At 34.5% G+C, this 18,196-nt stretch overlaps 1 protein-coding gene across 3 annotated transcripts in view; it reads right to left on the reverse strand.

Moving 5' to 3' along the window:
- Positions 1-18,196, reverse strand: part of pbx1a (pre-B-cell leukemia homeobox 1a) — a 128,262-nt gene that overhangs the window by 30,382 nt on the left and 79,684 nt on the right. For all 3 annotated transcript variants that reach the window (XM_056473286.1, XM_056473277.1, XM_056473294.1), the window contains exon 3: positions 653-897. In XM_056473286.1, the coding sequence (XP_056329261.1) occupies positions 653-897 (245 nt within the window). The remainder of the gene's footprint in view (positions 1-652; positions 898-18,196) is intronic.

Consider the following 18,196-nt stretch of genomic DNA (forward strand, 5'->3'; position numbering starts at 1 on the left):
TATATATATATATATATATATATATATATATATATATATATATATATATATATATATAGTCTTCAAACCAGCTTTACAATTTCAAACAATAAAGTTTCATTCCCATCTGGCTAGTAAGTTTCAACAGCATGATAAGAATCAGGTCAGTAGGCGGAGAGCAGGTGATCATTTGTGGCTGTCTGAATCTGAGGCGTTCAACCTTATGAGTGTCTACACTACGAAAACAATCCAGACAAAAGCATTTTATTACCTCTGAAATTTGTTACGTTAGCAGTCTAATAACGTTTTAAAGTCTTTATTTCTTCTGCGGTGTGTTGCGTGTCAAGGCTAAATGCTAACATTACAGTCCAATATGACGTTATAAAGACTTTATTTCTTCCATGTGTGTGTTGCATGTTAAGGCTAAATGCTAACATTACAGTCTAAAGAGGGTCGCACAACAGATGCGATGCAGTGTGTTGTGTGCTAAGGCTAAATGCTAAGGCTAAACACTACAGTCTAATGTAACATTATAAAGACTTTATTTCTTCTACGTGTGTGTTGTGTGTTAATGTTAACATTACAGTCTAAAGGTGGTCACACACAAAACATATCTTACAACCAAGGTCTATAGTGACTCTGTCCAGTCCAGACTCAGTATGTGCCCTCTCACCTGCTCATACTTTTCCAGTTCTGTATGGTAGATCTGACGGATCTGGGACAGCTTGGCCCTGTAGTCTGAGTGTTCGGCGGAGTTATCGGAACCGGCGCCGCCTGCCGCAGCAGCAGCGGCCGCAGCAGCAGCAGACCCGCCCCCTTTCTCAGGCCCGGACACGCCCTCAGCCAGAAGCATGTTATCCAATCGCATGAGCTGTGCATCTGGTGGCTCCTCCTCCTGAGCTCCACGAATACTGAGTACTGTTAAGAAAAAAAAGAGACACAGAGAGAAAAAACCTTGAGTCATTATTCTAGAGTTCCTAATATGGATTTGTCATTAAGAAATCTGTTTAAAATGATAAACAAAAGTGACAGTGGTGAGAAAATGGCAGTTAAGAAAGCATCTGATCATCGAGACATGGATGTATTTGTACTAGCTCGATTATTAGTCTCCCTGAATCATGTTTATTTATAAAGCACTTTACACAGCAGACTGCTTTAATGTAAGCTGCCTTAATTTTTTCACACTTTTTAAAACAGTTTAAGTACAAATTGTCACTTTTAACTGGTGGCTTATTAGGAATATATGTGCAGAGAACTCTGCAGGTTATTAAGCCATTGAATATTTCATTTATTTACCTATGTAAATGTGTCTAAATATATGTTTTTTTTTCCGTTTTTAAATTAATTTCAGTAATTATTGAATCATATGCCTATGTTGCTTCTGATTGATGTACAATGCGGTAAAGTGGTAATATTGTCTGTCTTTTTTTTTATTATTCATTCATTCTTTTTCTTTTTGGCTTAGTCCCTTTATTAATCAGGGGTCTCCACAGTAGAATGAACCACCAACTTATCCAGCCTATGTTTTAAGCAGTGAATAACCTGCCAGCTGCAACCGAACACTGGGAAACATTTCTTTATTATTTCTTGTGTTATTATTTTAACTCTCAAAATCATTCCACATAAATTTACAGCTTATATATATATATATATATATATATATATATATATATATATATATATATATATATATATATATATATATATATATATATATATATATATATATATATATATTGCTAGTAGAAATAGTAAAAAATACCTGTTTATTATTAGGATATCAGTGATTCAATTGTACTTATAATGTAATGAAACATTCTGCATGATCTTATTCTACATCCCTAACCCAATACCTAAATCCTGATACTCAATCCCTAAAACCAACTACTACCTTCATAACTATTAATAAGCAACAAATTAGGAGTTTTTAAAATTAATTCATTTATTTTTTGCTAAAAGCCATAGTAATTGGTTTGCTAATAGCGAGAATTATACCCTAAATAAAAGTGTGACCACTGCCTTATATAACTGAACCTAGAAAGCAGCATTATTGTTCATGATATTACTCCTATCTGACCTGGATGGACTGAAAAGTAGATGCACAGAAGAAGACTGATGACTTAGGACCAATTGGACCAATGGCAGTTTGAAGGTGTTTAGCAGCCAGAAACATTTCTGGAGAGCTTGCATTGGCAAGGTGTCTTAAACTACAATCAAACATTGTTTTGGCCTGACTTACTTCGAATCTGCGTCAGAGCAGTTTGTTTTATTTGACCTACAATTTATCGGAGCCTTTACTCATCAATGCCACAGAAAATCCACAAAGTATCTTACTGGAAAACCTTCAGACAAATTATACAGGCATATTACATAATAATTAGAGATTTAGTGGTCATCTTATATCCCTAAGGCTAAAGAATTGCAACGAATACAAAACTTAGAAATAAGAATTCCATAGATAATTTATAATATGAGTGACCTACAGTACATGATGGTCAAGCTCAACTAAATGTCTATAATAAAAACAACATAATAACATCTCAATGTCTCCTTGTGAGCTTTCGTGGAGCTTGAGGAATGATGTATGACCTCCATTTTAATTGCTCTCGTCTTTGTGATATAAATTTGGAACTATATACTAACCTTGGCAGCTCATGAAATAATAAAACCATAATTTCATTGATTTGCACATCATTTAGAATAAATGACTTGATGACCACAGATCTCATTTTCAATCCTTGATCCTCTGATATTTGCCCACTGTCAGGATTTATGTGAATCTTTCCTGTTTCAATCACAAGTAAGTTAATTTGAATTTACGGCTATATATGTATATATTGGCGAAACATCTACTGTGCATGGATATCTGCATTACTGTGAAGTTCAGTTACAGTTCTGTTTTAAAACACACATATTGTACTGTTGAAATGACCAAACTCCTGATTAAATTGTAAAATATGGTCCAATTATGAGGTGAACTGTGTTAAATGGAGCAGCAGCAGCAAGCATGATCAAATTAGCAAGGAACAAACATGCAAAGTATATGGAGGTTGTTCAAGATTTTGTGTGGGACTTGTTATTACTAGAAAAGAAGATTATATAAGGACTCTCAGAGGAGTTTGGGCTGTGCTATTGGAGCATTCGAAACTGTTTTATCTATGTGTGCCACTAGATGTCTCTCCTTCTGTTCTGTTGTGTTTAGAGAAGGCAGAGCGACAGCAGAAAGCACCTGCACCAGATAGTAACAAAGACAGCACACAAATCATCATTTACAAATCATTTCATTACCAAACGCATATTTATATACTGTATATTTATACAGAAGACAACTCAATGACAATAAAGAACCACTGTAATAATGCAAATAAAATGGTTGTGGTTAAAAACCCAACATTTACATTTATGAATTTGACAGGTGCTTTTACTCAAAGCATTACATTTGCACAGTTTTATTTTTTATTTTATTCTTGCTTTCCCTCTGAATTGAACACATTGATCTACTTTTTGAGCTACAGGAAGGTAAACAAAAGTGCAACCTGCTACAGTCTGCAAAAGTGGATGAGATAACGTAACACATATGTCTTATTACATATGTAAACCCATATAAAACAACCAATGTCTGTTGGCACTGCCGCAGTAGAGGCAATATGAACGTTCCTGTGGCATCATTCTGAAGATGACAGGAGAAGGTGAGGCAACCAGTGCGTTGCAATCTGTTTCCAGAAGCTCAAACCCAATCAGCCCACTCCCACTGCAAATGTCAAGGGCCGTCAGGGGCCATCAGGAGCCTGCAGAGGTCAGGAGTTCAGGCCATGGGTTGAGGTCAGATTTCTCTAGAGACTGCCAGCAGGATAGAAAATATTGTGCTTCATGTGTGTAGACTTGTATAGAGTGTGTGTTTTGAGATTATTTTAACCCTTTCACATGTAAATTTTAAACACTGCTGTGTGAGTTTTTTAATTTGAGCAGTATTTAGATTGTATCGATTTATAGTTTCCATAACGATGCATCATGTTTATCATGTGACACACTTCAGCCCGAAAACATGCATATATAATTTATCTTTCCATTTTCTGCAACTTCTGACAAACTTTTTAATATAGTAAAATATCTGATATTCTGATTCGCAGATTTGTGTAAGAACAAGTATTGTGTCATTGAAACAGCTTAATAGTTATCATATTATTTTATCTATGACGTGCGTTAGCCTGCGCTGCCGTGGAGAGATTAGAGCTGCTGGATTTACAACATGTTAATTCATTAACTTCTTCTAAAATATATGAAAGTAAGTGTCTGTTTAACTGGTATAGGTAAAGAATAAATGTTATAGTAATCTAAACTGTGTATCTGATATGAATAATTCACATGTTTAAGAAAAAAAAAACATTACTGCTATCACCATAGACATCAGTGTCTGTTTTAGAAACCATAAATATATGTTTAAATGTCTGAAAAATAAAATAAACAATATTTGTCGGTAATAATGTTAAAAGTGTGGTGCGCATATTTCTCTGGCTCATCAAAGGAAAGCAGGTTTGAATTTAGCAGCTGATCATGTGACGCACTGAATGTTTTAATCACACTGGTGTGATTAAAGGGATTAAGGGTTAATATTACACTATTAAACTCCTCCTGATTTCAGTCTGATTTCAGCCAATGACTTTAAAAAATGGTGACTGTCCAGTTTCAGGTTTTAGCGCAGGCTCATTAAATATCAATGAAATAATATTGAGAATATCACAATTAAAACTATTCAAAAGTTTGAGGTCAGTGGGACATTTTTTTTCTTTGTTTCTTTTTAACAAATGACCTTTTATTCAAAGAGGAAAGTATTAATTGATCAAAAGCCTGATCCCATGAGAAAACTATTTTACATTTTGTCAGTTTAGTGGCTAATATGTATGAATGCATATGAGTTCAATCAAATGAAAATGTAAATTTTTTTAAAGGAGGCAGCACTAAACCCGACCTTCATTGGGCATCAGCGAATCATCCTACTGTATATTGCACGAATGAAATCATACAAATGTATATGAATTAGAGATGCAGAGATTAAATGATTTCACTATTAACCGCTCTTTAATTTGTCATGGTTAATTAATCGTTAAGGTTTCTCAACACTGTGTTCCTGCACAGAACAAAACTTCTACAACTTAACAAAATTATGCAAACTGGATGCTATTTTGAAGTTCTTAGCTTGTACACCAAGACTAACACCCTGTTAACCTGTATTACCTATTAACTTAAGGCCGCTCACATTTTGCGTCTTTTGTGCAAGCAAGTTCGTTATTTCCAATGGAGGCATGCGGCTTGCGAATGAATGCCACGAGCGCCATATTTCGTTTTGTAAAATGTTACCAGAGTCACAGTAAATACTCAAAGCATCACAACAATAAAGCATCACAACAGATTTAATGATTGATAAATGATACAGTATGTGTGTTTCGTGAATAATTATCTTCATACTGCTATCATGCTATTCTTCTCAACTCTTCAATGTCGACTGCAGGCTGTTTTCAACCTAACTTGCTCTGCTTTTCAAAAAAAGAAAGAAAAAAAAAACTGTCCAATTTCAGGCTCGTCTCAACTGTCTGCCCACCCAACTATTTCACAGTGAATAAAAAAACACAAGTGTATATCAATAGCACAACAGCAGAGAGAAAGAGCGGGTCTTTTATGCCTTTATAATAGAAAGAGACAGCACCCGTGGAACGTGACTGGTGTGCGGCATCGACTAAAGAAACCCAGGCCCAGAAGTGCACCACGTTCATCTGGAGAGGAAATCTAATGAGGCAAATAATGATTTATTCATTCCAACCATATCCTCCAGTGCACAATTAAATGCATGAAATATATTAAATAAATACAATGAATGCGGATAATCATACAATTCACTTTGCTGTTGCTTAATTACCCTAAACCGACGCAATGCACTTTATTTATTTTGATTCAGTAATGGCATGGCAATCGATTAGGCCGTAATGCTGCCGGCCCTGAGTGTGTGCGTATGTGCCCAATGCACTGCTGATGTGAACTGAGCTGAACTCAACCACCCGCAGACAAACATTAACAGTTTTCTGAGAGCGGATCGGTCTCTCTTTCTGTCCTTCAGTGGCTTCTTCTTTCTGTTTCTGTCTGTAAGAGAATATGGAGTAAAACGATACCCTTAGGAATAATGCCTTTCAATTTATAAATAGTAACCTATTAAGATAGGTCTTAAACATGTATTAAATTATGACAGATCACTGCTATTCTGTGCCATAATTAGAACATTTATACTTAAGAAAATCAACACAAATGTTCATTTTCGATTAAGTCAACATCCATAAAACCATAATCATTCCAATAATGATGATGATAATGATGATTATTATTACTAAATGTTTGTCCAAAATTAATTAATAATGTAACCTTAATTAATTAATAAATACAATAAATTTTAATTAATAAAATGTCAGCATAAAAATAATAATCATTCAATTATGATTATTATGATTAATATTTTTATTATTATTATTAGATGTCTGGACAATGGACAATGTCAATCAATCAATCAATCAATCAATCAATCAATAAACAAATTAATAATGATTTTTTCAACATTAATAATGTGAACACTGATTGAATCATTATTTTTTTATACATTTTTAGACAAATCATTATCTGAAGAACAATTTAAATGTCATCAATTTATTATTATTATTATTATTAATAATATTATCAATAATAATAATAATAATAATAATAATAATATTATTAGTAGTAGTAGTAGTAGTACTTGTGGGAGTAGTAAATTGTGTGCATTAACTTGACTGTATTATAAGTTTAATTATTAATAACCTCCCCAACCAAGTAAATTATGTATTATTATTAAATGTATTATTATTAAATGTATTATTATTATTATTATTATTATTATTATTAGTAGTAGAAGTAGTAGTAGTAGTAGTAGTAGTAGTAGTAGTAGTAGTAGTAGTAGTAGTAAGAGGGGGAGAAGAAGGAGTAGTAGTAATAATAGTAGTTGTACTTGCAATAGTAGTAAATTAAGTCATATGCATTAACTTAAGTGCATTATTAGTTTTAACCTCCCCTACCTAATTATTATTAATTATTCATTCATTCATTCATTTTCTTTTCGGTTTACTCCCTTTATTAATCTGGGGTCGCCACAGTGGAATGAACCAGCAACTTATCCGGCATGTGTTTTACACGGACGCCCTTCCTTTCACTGGGAAACATCCATACACACTCATTCACACACAAACACTATGGACAATTTAGCCTACCCAATTAACCTATAGTGCATGTCTTTGGACTTGTGAGGGAAAGCGGAGCACCGGAGGAAACCCATGCGAACAAGGGGAGAACATGCAACCTCCACACAGAAATGCCAACTGACCCAGCCGGGACTTGAATCAGCCAGCTTCTTCTGTGAGGCGATTGTGCTACCCACTGTGCCACTGTCCTGCCCATTATTATTTTAATTTTACTATTATTATTATTATTATTATTATTAGTAGTAGTAGTAGTAGTAGTAGTAGTAGTAGTAGTAGTAGTAAATTAAGGTATATTAAATTATGTGCATTAACTTAACTGCATTATTAGTTTTGTTATTAATAACCTCCCTTACCCAATAAATAATAATAATAATAATAATTATTATTATTATTAATATTATTATTATTATTATTATTATTGTTATTATTATTATTATTATTATTATTATTATTATTATTATTATTATTATTATTATTAAGTGAAAAAGTTGATAATTTAAGTTAAAATCAACACAAATATACATTAACATTAATAAGAGCATAACCATTCAATAAATGAAATATGAAATCTAGTGACTTGTAAAGAGAGAAAAAAAGGAAGGTTGTGGGCATGTTGACCCATTTCCTCCAGTCTCCCTTTTTCCTGTCTTCTCTCTCACCTCTTCCCTCTTTTCACCTGTGCTATTTAGCATCATGAGCTGCAGCGTTTTTTTTTTTTTTTTTTTTTTACAAGTCTCTAATGGACAATTCCATTTTTGGAGGCTTTTCAGATGTGATTTGTCTTCAGACAAGTCTTAATTTCAGCCTCCCAGCAGTCACTTTTCTTTTAACAGCTGATTTGCCAATCCAGAACCCACACAACCTGGTAGCAAGACAAAAAAAAAAACAAAAAAACGTAATCCTCAGAAAACTAGCATCTTCCTCGTTTTTAAAAAAAAATGTAAATAATTTTTTCAAATGTATGCTCGATCACAAGGTTGCAGAGTCGTGTAATCCTCCTTTTGGAGCCGTGAAGAAGTGTTTGGTTTGGGCTTGGAGCGAGGTTTAGTCAGGGGGGTTTATCTTTTCAATGTCTAAACCGAGGCTGGTATGAACTTCAGGGAATTAAGTTGGGAGTCAAAGAGTGGAATGGATTACTGTTGAGACAGGAGGATTTGGCCTGATTTTGTACCAGAAAGACAGACATATGGCACACAGCAGACTCGCGCCTCTTTAGTTCTCAGCAAAAAAAAAAAAAAAAAACATCTCCTTAGAGAAACACGTCTGAACATTTTTAGTTTTATTTTTGCTGTGATGTTCAGTGCTGTTAAAAGTAGGACTGCACTATATATCGAAAAACTTTCATTATCACGATAACAATATTGCAGAGAAGTACAATAAGTTAAAGTAATTTTATGTGGCAAGCATGTGTATGTTAGATGCATAGTCGAAGTCAGAATTATTACCCCCCCCTGATTTATTAGCCCCCTGTTTATTTTTTTCCCAATTTCTGTTTAATGGAGAGAATATTTTTTTTCAGAGAAGTACCTGTGTGATTAGGGCCAGTCGAAAACTGCGGACGTTTTTTGCTATTTCTGCAGAGAATTTTGGTAAAAATCTGCGGATTTCTGCGGAATTATTTCTGGAGTATCATAACTAAAACCTTAATATGTGAAATAAAAATAATATCTTTTTAACTTGTATTTAATTTTTAAAATGCAAATCCAATTAGATTCACTTTATTTGATAAACAAAGCAAGTCTATCATATAATATATCTACTAAAAGACTAAAAGACTAAAATATTACTGTACAAACTGCACTGTACATAAATCAGATGAACATTTGCATATTAGTCAATAATATTACTGTAATTAATTTAAAAACTGAATAAATATAGATTTACACACATTTACTTAGGTAAATAAACTGAATCAATGATGGATTAAAAATTCTGCGGAAATCTGCGGGATTCTGTGGAAAATCTGCAGAGTTCTGCGTGCGCATATTCCGTGTGGAACTAGTTATTAGTTTCAGTGGGAATAACATACATTGGAATGTTGTGACTGACCAATTAGAATAAAGTATTCCAGACTGCTGTGTAATAAATTATGTTAAGTCAATGACATAAACAAAGAACGTGAAGCCATACATCATGCTGCCTGTGTGACAACACGATCCAGACATTTGGATCCTCTGATCTGAATAAGGATAGAGCTTCTTCAATATCACCATCCACACTTCGTCATCATTTTAAACTATTCACAGCAACCTGATCGCCACAATTGTGCATCTAAAGTGAGTTTGCAGGAAACACAATGGTCCATGCTGTTCAAAACATGTATTGCAATTTGTTTAACATTAAAATTGATTTGAATCATCGCATATTTGAATTGATTTTCAGTCGGCTTACAGTGAATCATTAAATCTCAAATATATTGTTATATACATTTGTATATTACAGAATAAAAGTTTTATTGTCACATGTATTTTGTTGATATTTTTTGGTTTATTATGTTATTCTTTGGAAAATATTACTCTCTTTTGCCAAACAAATTAAATAATAAAATCAAATTAAATTAAGTAAAATAAAAGCCCTTCCTGACTCCAAACTTCTGAAAAGTATTCATTATTTTACTTCGCAAATACATTTTGCTATGCAGATCTAGCGTAGTTACACATAATGAAACTCAGAGAGGCACGGTTTATTTGTTTCAGAGACAGAATTACAACGAATTACAACTATGTGTCTAGTGTGAGCACATACTGTAAAGACAGAGATGAAGTAATCATCGCTCTCTGACATCTTTTAATTGAATGGTGACAGGAGACAAATCCCACCTCTCTCCATCCTCATCTATAATTAATCTGTGGATGGAGGAGGCCCTATCAGTGACATTACACTGTGTTAATAGCACACCACAACCAACACACACACACACACACACACACACACACACACACACACACACACACACACACACACACACACACACACACACACACACACATACACACACATATATACACACTCGATAGCACATTGATGTCAGGCGTTCACATGCAACGTTGCTTTTTTTATCTGGTTAATATCTGTTCTGGACTTCTGGAATTCCAATTATATTGCAATCATTTTAATACTTCCAAGTAGGGCTGCACGATATTGGAAAAATCTGATAATGCGATATTTTGTTTTGCTGTGATATACAGTTGAAGTCAAAATTATTAGCCCCTCTGTTTATTTTTTTTCCTATTTCTGTTTAATGGAGAGAATATTTTTTTTCAACACATTTCTAAACATAATAGTTTTAATAACTCATTTCTAATAACTGATTTATTTGATCTTTGCCACGATGACAGTAAATAATATTTGACTAGATATTTTTCAAGATCTTCTATATAGCTTAAAGTGACATTTAAAGGCTTAACTAGGGTAATTAGGTTAACTAGGAAGGTTAGGATAATTAGGCAGGTTATTGTATAATGATGATGTGTTCTGTAGAAAATCGGAAAAAAAATTGCTTAAAGGGGATAATAATTTTGACCTTGAAATGGTTCTTAAAAAATTCTAAACTGCTTTTATTCTAGCCGAAATAAAACAAATACAACTTTATCCAGAAGAAAAAATATTATCAGACATACTGTGCAAATTTCATTGCTCTGTTAAACACCATTTTGGAAATATTTAAAAGAGGGAAAAAAAATCTAAGGGGGGCTAATAATTCTGATTTTAACTGTATGAAAGAGCACAAATAAATAAAGTGTTTTTCTGGGAAGTCTAACAGTATACAAATACAGAAATTGAACAATCAAACGTAAAATAACATGGTCATCATAGTATAAATAATTTTGTTTGTATAATATGTAATAATATCTATATATTTTAATCTTTAATAAACAATCTAATCGTGCAATGTGACTATTGCGGATACACACATTGCGATATCTATGCTCAAATGACATATTGTTCAGTCCTACATCAAAGTGTGTAAATGGAGGCCAGAGAAGCTGAAGCTCACTGTTTGGGATGCGTGAAATACTCTAAGAAATCCCAAATGTTGAATTCCAAGTGGGAAGTATACAAGTGGTGGAAAGAGTAGAGAAAATTCATACTCAAGTAAAACATATATACACAATATTCTTTACTTCACCCGTCTTACCAGTAGTGTGCTACAGGAGAGTGATGCCCAAACAGAAAAACCCCACCCCCTACTTAATAGTCAGTTTTACTTAGAAGCACATCAACATACTGAAATAAAAGTCTCAGCAACTTCCGGACTTTAAATAGAAAAAAATCATGAAGTTGTGATCAGAATCAGCCATTTTCCTTGTAAAAACATGAGTAAATGCAATCAGCCTTGAAGAACCAAGAATGGTGCATCACTACACTAAAGCAACAAAAGCCTCTTGCAAACCACTGCATTTAATCATTTGTCAACCCAACCACGATCCCAGAAAAACCAGACAGAAAGACACAACCACAAGGCCAGCCAGTCAAAACAAAAAACAGCAAACGCAAAAGAAAATGGCTGTTGTAAAAACTGTCCATCCTCCGCCACAGCCTCAACTCCCTGCGAGCGTCTTAAATGAAAGCATGTTTAATTAATGATGTTGAAGTATTCTGTCACAATTAGGAAGATGTATGGTCAAACAAGGCGCTTGTGATGGCCCTGACAAGGATGATGAAAGTTTGCCTTCCTGGACTGGCACTGGCAGGCAGCACTGGGCCCTGGAGCCCCTCCAGATGCAGTCAATACGGAAACCTGAGAGCCCAGATCTCCAACAGAATCACACAGGCAGCCAACAAGAGGTTCGCATACACACAGCAATACATGCACACTAGATACAGTAAACATGAATAGGCAAAAACCTTCGCAAAAACAGTTGGCTCAATTTTTCATGCATTTGAAGGACAAGTGGTTTATTTTTCATATATTTCAAACTATGTTTACACCTCTTTTACTTTTATTATTATTATTATTATTTACTTTTATAATGTATTATTATGTGTTATTTTAAAGTAATTATATAGCATTTTAGATAATAATTTATTATATTTTATAGGTAGTGAGTAACAGAACATCCTAATTTTTTGTCTGTACAGTAACACTTGCAAAATACTCTAACCACATTAAAATAAACATATTATATTATATTACATTACATTACATTATATTATATTATATATACAGATTAATGAAAAATAACTGCTGTTTTTAATTTTTTGGTGGAAACTAAACCATGGTAAGTAACGGTCAGTATGGACAGTACGTTAAAGTAATGGTAAGTAACTATATAAACAGCAAGTAAACAAACTGAATTTGAAAATGCCAATATTGTGAGTTAGGTTGGAGTGATAAAATATGATTATGTGATTAAGTAAATAATACTACAAAAATCAATTGGAATTAATATTTTATAAAATTTAGTTCAGAAAATAATACAAAATAAAAATGTCAAATTTATATATTTTACTTGGGATTTTTTGTTATGTTTACAGCAATTCTTTGAGAAAATATCAAAGTCAGATACTATATCTTCTTTCAGATATTTATGTTCCTGTCATGCACTGGAAGATTTGGCATTTTACACTGTTTTCTAGGTCTATTTACACTGTTTTATATTTGTTTGTGTTGGTCGGTTTAGGGGGCGGCGCGATGGCTCAGTGGTTAGCAGTAGGGCTGCACAATATTGGAAAAATATAACATTGCAATGCTTTTTATGGGGTTTCCTGCAGGTTTCACCAAGTTAAATTTAAGACTTTTTAAGACATTTGTAAGACCATTATGGATGAAATTTTAGACGTATACAGGGCTAAATGCTAAGGATTTTTATAAATATATAAACATAAAATATATAATATTTTTTTATTAATTTTCAAATATATCCATTCATAAACCCTAAAACCATTACCAAGTATACAAAACATAGCTGTCAAATAATTCAGTCTACAATAATAATAATTTAATAATAATTTTAAAAAAGTAGGTCAGATCAGTATCCTCAGGAGTAAATAAATGGAGAACTTTTAAGCAAATGTTACTATAAGGAAAGTAATTAAAGGCTATTTTTAAATAAAAAGTTAAAAGTTTAACTGAGATGGATTGTTGGTGATTGTATGAGTGTTAATGGCCAGTTTGGTTAGCTTTATATAAAGTAAAATGAAGATCTGTTAAAAAAGATGTAAGTCCTACAACACGATATTTCAGTAGATTTAAGACTTTTTAAGGCCTAAAATTTAGCTTTTGAGATTTAAGACATTTTAAGATTTTTTAAGACCCCGCAGATACCCTGGGGTTACCTTAATACTAACCCTAAACCCTAACCTTTATTGTTTCATTCTGTTCTGGAATATTATTGTTTTCAGAGGAGTCAAACTGTATTCAGGCATACAGTAATTGAAAAATCAAATGTAAAATAATACTGAATAGTCTTCTTTTTATAAACAATTCAATACAATTAATCAGTGTTAATTTGGCAAAGGTACAAACTGTACAATTTCTTATGCCTGAATGCTTTTAAAAGCCTCAAAAAAAGACTAGCAAAATAATAAATTAAAACCCAGACTCAGCATATACTAACGACTACCATTTTGTATTGTGCACAAAGTGTTGAGGTCTCTATGTTCAGTTAGGTACTTCATTATCACATTTGTGTCAGTATGTTATCCTATTGTAATAAACATATGCTGTGTTGTTTACTTAGGTAAAGTAAGTAAAATAATCAAAATAAACCCAGTGAAACTTTCTATATGTAAAAAAAAAAGTCAAATAACGAGGTGAAAATAACTCAAGAAACAATTCTTCTTCTACACATCTTAGTTAAGCAAATTCCACTTACTTCCATACAATCATTTAACTTGAAAACCTGCATGGAAAAAACCTGCCAAACAGAATGTATGCACAGGATATATTACATATTGTATTGTTTTTATACATCTCTGGATTTATATATTGAGTTTGCTCTATATTTCTGCTTTTCTCTCGGTCTTGTCTGTGTCATGGTGGGCCTGTCACCAACCCGTCCCTGAGACCAAAAGAGCACCAGAGACATGCTAATGCAACACAGCCGTCATTCATTACACAGCTTGAATACAGAGCCTCTCTCTGGTACAGGCTGAATAATAACAGCATCCAGACTCATTCATTCAGCAAAGCTCTCTGCTCTTCACTCTTCCCTTTCTGTCTGTGCTAAGGAAATGTGTTTGGCTGATGTGCTGCATTCGGTGTTAGCCACACATCCTGAAAACCCACACACATAAACAACAGATATATAATACACAATAGTTTAAAAGACTGGGGCCATTACTAAAATAGTATCATATATAAAAATACCATATATAGGGAATAAAAATGGTACCATATTATAAGTTATTAGAACCATATTACATTATTAGTATCTAGAAAAGTAAAAAAAATGTGAATTTTTTTGGGCAAACATTTGTAACATCTTAAATGTTTTTGCTGTCATCAAACTAAACGGTAAGCTACTGTAATTCATCCTTGCTGAATAAATATATTAACTTCTTACAGACTAACTGATGAGCAATGTATAGTGGTGTATACAATATTTAATATTTACTGTAGTCTTCCTTACCAAACACGTGGTTCAAATTGAATTTGCAATATAAACAATAAATAAAAATCAACATATTTGCAGTTTTTTAATTAATGTGTTGTTTTCAGTTCCCATACTTTCAAAATTGTTCTGCAAAAATATGTAGATATTATATAAAATTATAATATTATTATATAAAAAAAATAAAAAAAGATGATTCTATCTGGCCCTGGTTATTATACATTTTCTTATCATTTTTGTATGTTTTAGTTATAACTATAAAATCCTGATATATGTAAATGTTCTGGTTTTAAAAGTATAGTTCACCCAAATATGTTTTCCAGTGTTGGGTTGCAGCTGCAAGGGTATCCGCTGCGTAAAAACATATGCTGGATAAGTTGGCGATTCAGTCAGTCAGTAAGTCAGTAAGTCTGACAGTCAGTCTGACAGACAGACAGACAGACAGACAGACAGACAGACAGACAGACAGACAGACAGACAGATAGATAGATAGATAGATAGATAGATAGATAGATAGATAGACAGATAGATAGATAGATAGATAGATAGATAGATAGATAGATAGATAGATAGATAGATTAAAACAGTTTAAAGATAGATAGATAGATAGATAGATGGACGGACGGACGGACGGACGGACGGACGGACGGACGGACGGACGGACGGACGGACGGACGGACGGACGGACGGACGGACGGACGGACGGACGGACGGACGGACGGACGGACGGACGGACGGACGGACGGACGGACGGACGGACGGACGGACGGACGGACGGACGGACGGACGGACGGACGGACGGACGGACGGACGGACGGACGGACGGACGGACGGACGGACGGACGGACGGACGGACGGACGGACGGACGGACGGACGGACGGACGGACGGACGGACGGACGGACGGACGGACGGACGGACGGACGGACGGACGGACGGACGGACGGACGGACGGACGGACGGACGGACGGACGGACGGACGGACGGACGGACGGACGGACGGACGGACGGACGGACGGACGGACGGACGGACGGACGGACGGACAGACAGACAGACAGACAGACAGACAGACAGACAGACAGACAGACAGACAGACAGACAGACAGATAGATAGATAGATAGATAGATAGATAGATAGATAGATAGATAGATAGATAGATAGATAGATAGATGGATAAATTTCTTTCAAAAAGACAAGAAAATGAACAAATAATGACATTTTTAAGTAATGTACTGTAAAGTAAGTTTCAATTCGACTGTAAGAAATGACAGGGCAAATAACAGAAATGCTCAAGGAATTAAAGAGTGACAAAAAGAAAACTGAAGACGCAGAGGAGGAGGGTAAACGAGCTGAAATGGAATGGTAAAGTACGGTGTCAATTAAAAAAATGAACTGGAGTCCATTGGTGTGATGACAGCTGGTGGGAGCCGAGATGACAGGCGTTACATTACGCAGCTTTGGTGGCTCCCGTTGTTCCATTTCTTGCCCCTCCTCCCCTCTTCCCACGAACAGTGGTCAGCGAGACGCCTTTGAGGAGAGAGCTGGGACGCCACTGGCCCCCAAGCTATGGCTAATAACCATGATTAGCATTAGCAAGCCTCCACCAGGCAGTCTGGTGCACAAGACCATTCCAAGCAACGCACTCCTACTTAAAGAGCTTCATTAAAAGAATTTGTTATTCAAAACAGCCGACGCAAAGTGTCCTCGGGCAGTCAAAGTCTTGTCTTTTAAGGTGCCTCGGAAACGTACCTCGCTAAATCTAATCAGACTTCAGCTTGGCGCATTAAGCTAACCGAGTTTTTATAGCCTTTGGGCTAAATTAGATATCTTTCGCTTGGGTATGTTGCCAGGACACATCACAGGGACAAGAAAGCACGAGAACGGCTCATTTAGTCCATGGTATATGACACATAAACCCTCATACAGCATCTGAGAGTACAAATAAAAATCTAAACACTGAAAGTTCAAATAGATTTTGTCTGCAAGACTGTTTGTCAGTAAGCACAATAACTATAAAGATATAGCTCTAATAATCATTCTGAAAATTTAACAATAGTTTATACAGCAATACAAAGAAACAATATATCTGAAAACACTTTTAAAAGTATTATTTTTTTCAGCTGATAAACAATAAAACACACAGAAAGCCAATCAGAATCCTTTCAAAAATAAACACTTAAAGCAGCACACAGCAGCACTGCAGAGATACTCATGGTTTAATGGTAAACCATCTTGTCAGGGATGCTTTAAAGGTAAAAGATATCTGGAAAACAATTGATTATACCTTCAGAACGAATGAAAAAGTAGTACAAAACATAAAAGTACCACAGGTATAACAGTGGTTTCAACATCTTTGGCTTGCCTCCTTTTAAGTTTCAGGGGAAAACAATACTTTGTGGTATTTCTATTTTATTAGATTGACTATGATATCTTAAACACATCATATTGAGGTACAGTGAACATCAAGAAGTACAAATAAAATAGAAGTGATTTTATGTACAGTGATGAATTCAACCAATAAATCAAAATCATCTACCCAACAATGTCTGTTTTTACTTTTGTGTATTGGCTAAATGTATTGCAGCAGCAGACTGTTTTCAATTTCAACTGTTTTCCTTGTGCCTGAACTGACAAAAAAAAAAAAAAAACACACAAACAGTTGTCAAAATGTACATTGCAGTTGGAAATGGCTTACAGAGTGAATTTAAAATAGCATCCTGTCCAAAATAGGTGTTGTCCAGGTCCTTTTGCATGTAAAATGTTTGTCATTGCCTTGTAGTCACTTATATTAAGTCTATTTGGGGAATATGCCTATTATTTGGCCAATATCTCTTTTTTTTTTATAAATAGTCCTAAATAAGATATTTAAGCAATACTTTTGTAACACATGTAATGGAAAGAGTCAAAAGCATGAGAAGAGAAACCTTCTGCAATCTACAACAGAAACAAAACTAGAATGGTAAATCTAATTAAGTGTGAACGCATCCATCTGAACCTTGGTGCAGCACACATAACATGCTTAAAAAGATGGTTTTCAGATCCCATCTTAAAGGGCCATGAAACCCTCCCCTGTCTCAGCTGGGCGTTTTCACACCTCTAGTTTGAAAAAAAAGTCAGGAAAGTGGGAGTGTCGAGTCCAGCTCTGTTTAGGTGGGAGTGTCGAGTGGCTAAAGAGTGAAGGGTTTGCATGAAAAGGGGAGTTTCAGTTCGAGCACACGCTGATTTTCACAGAGGCAAAACAACACAGATGCAGGGGAGAAAGACAGTGACTATGTTTACATGGACATCAGTAATTAAATTATTTGCCAAATTATTAATTTGTCGACTTTAATTGCATTTTGGCACTTTCACTTTCATTCAGGAACATTTCATGCACGCCCCCG

This window comes from Danio aesculapii, chromosome 2 (genome assembly GCF_903798145.1).
Source record: "Danio aesculapii chromosome 2, fDanAes4.1, whole genome shotgun sequence".
Taxonomy (NCBI): Eukaryota; Metazoa; Chordata; class Actinopteri; order Cypriniformes; family Danionidae; genus Danio; species Danio aesculapii.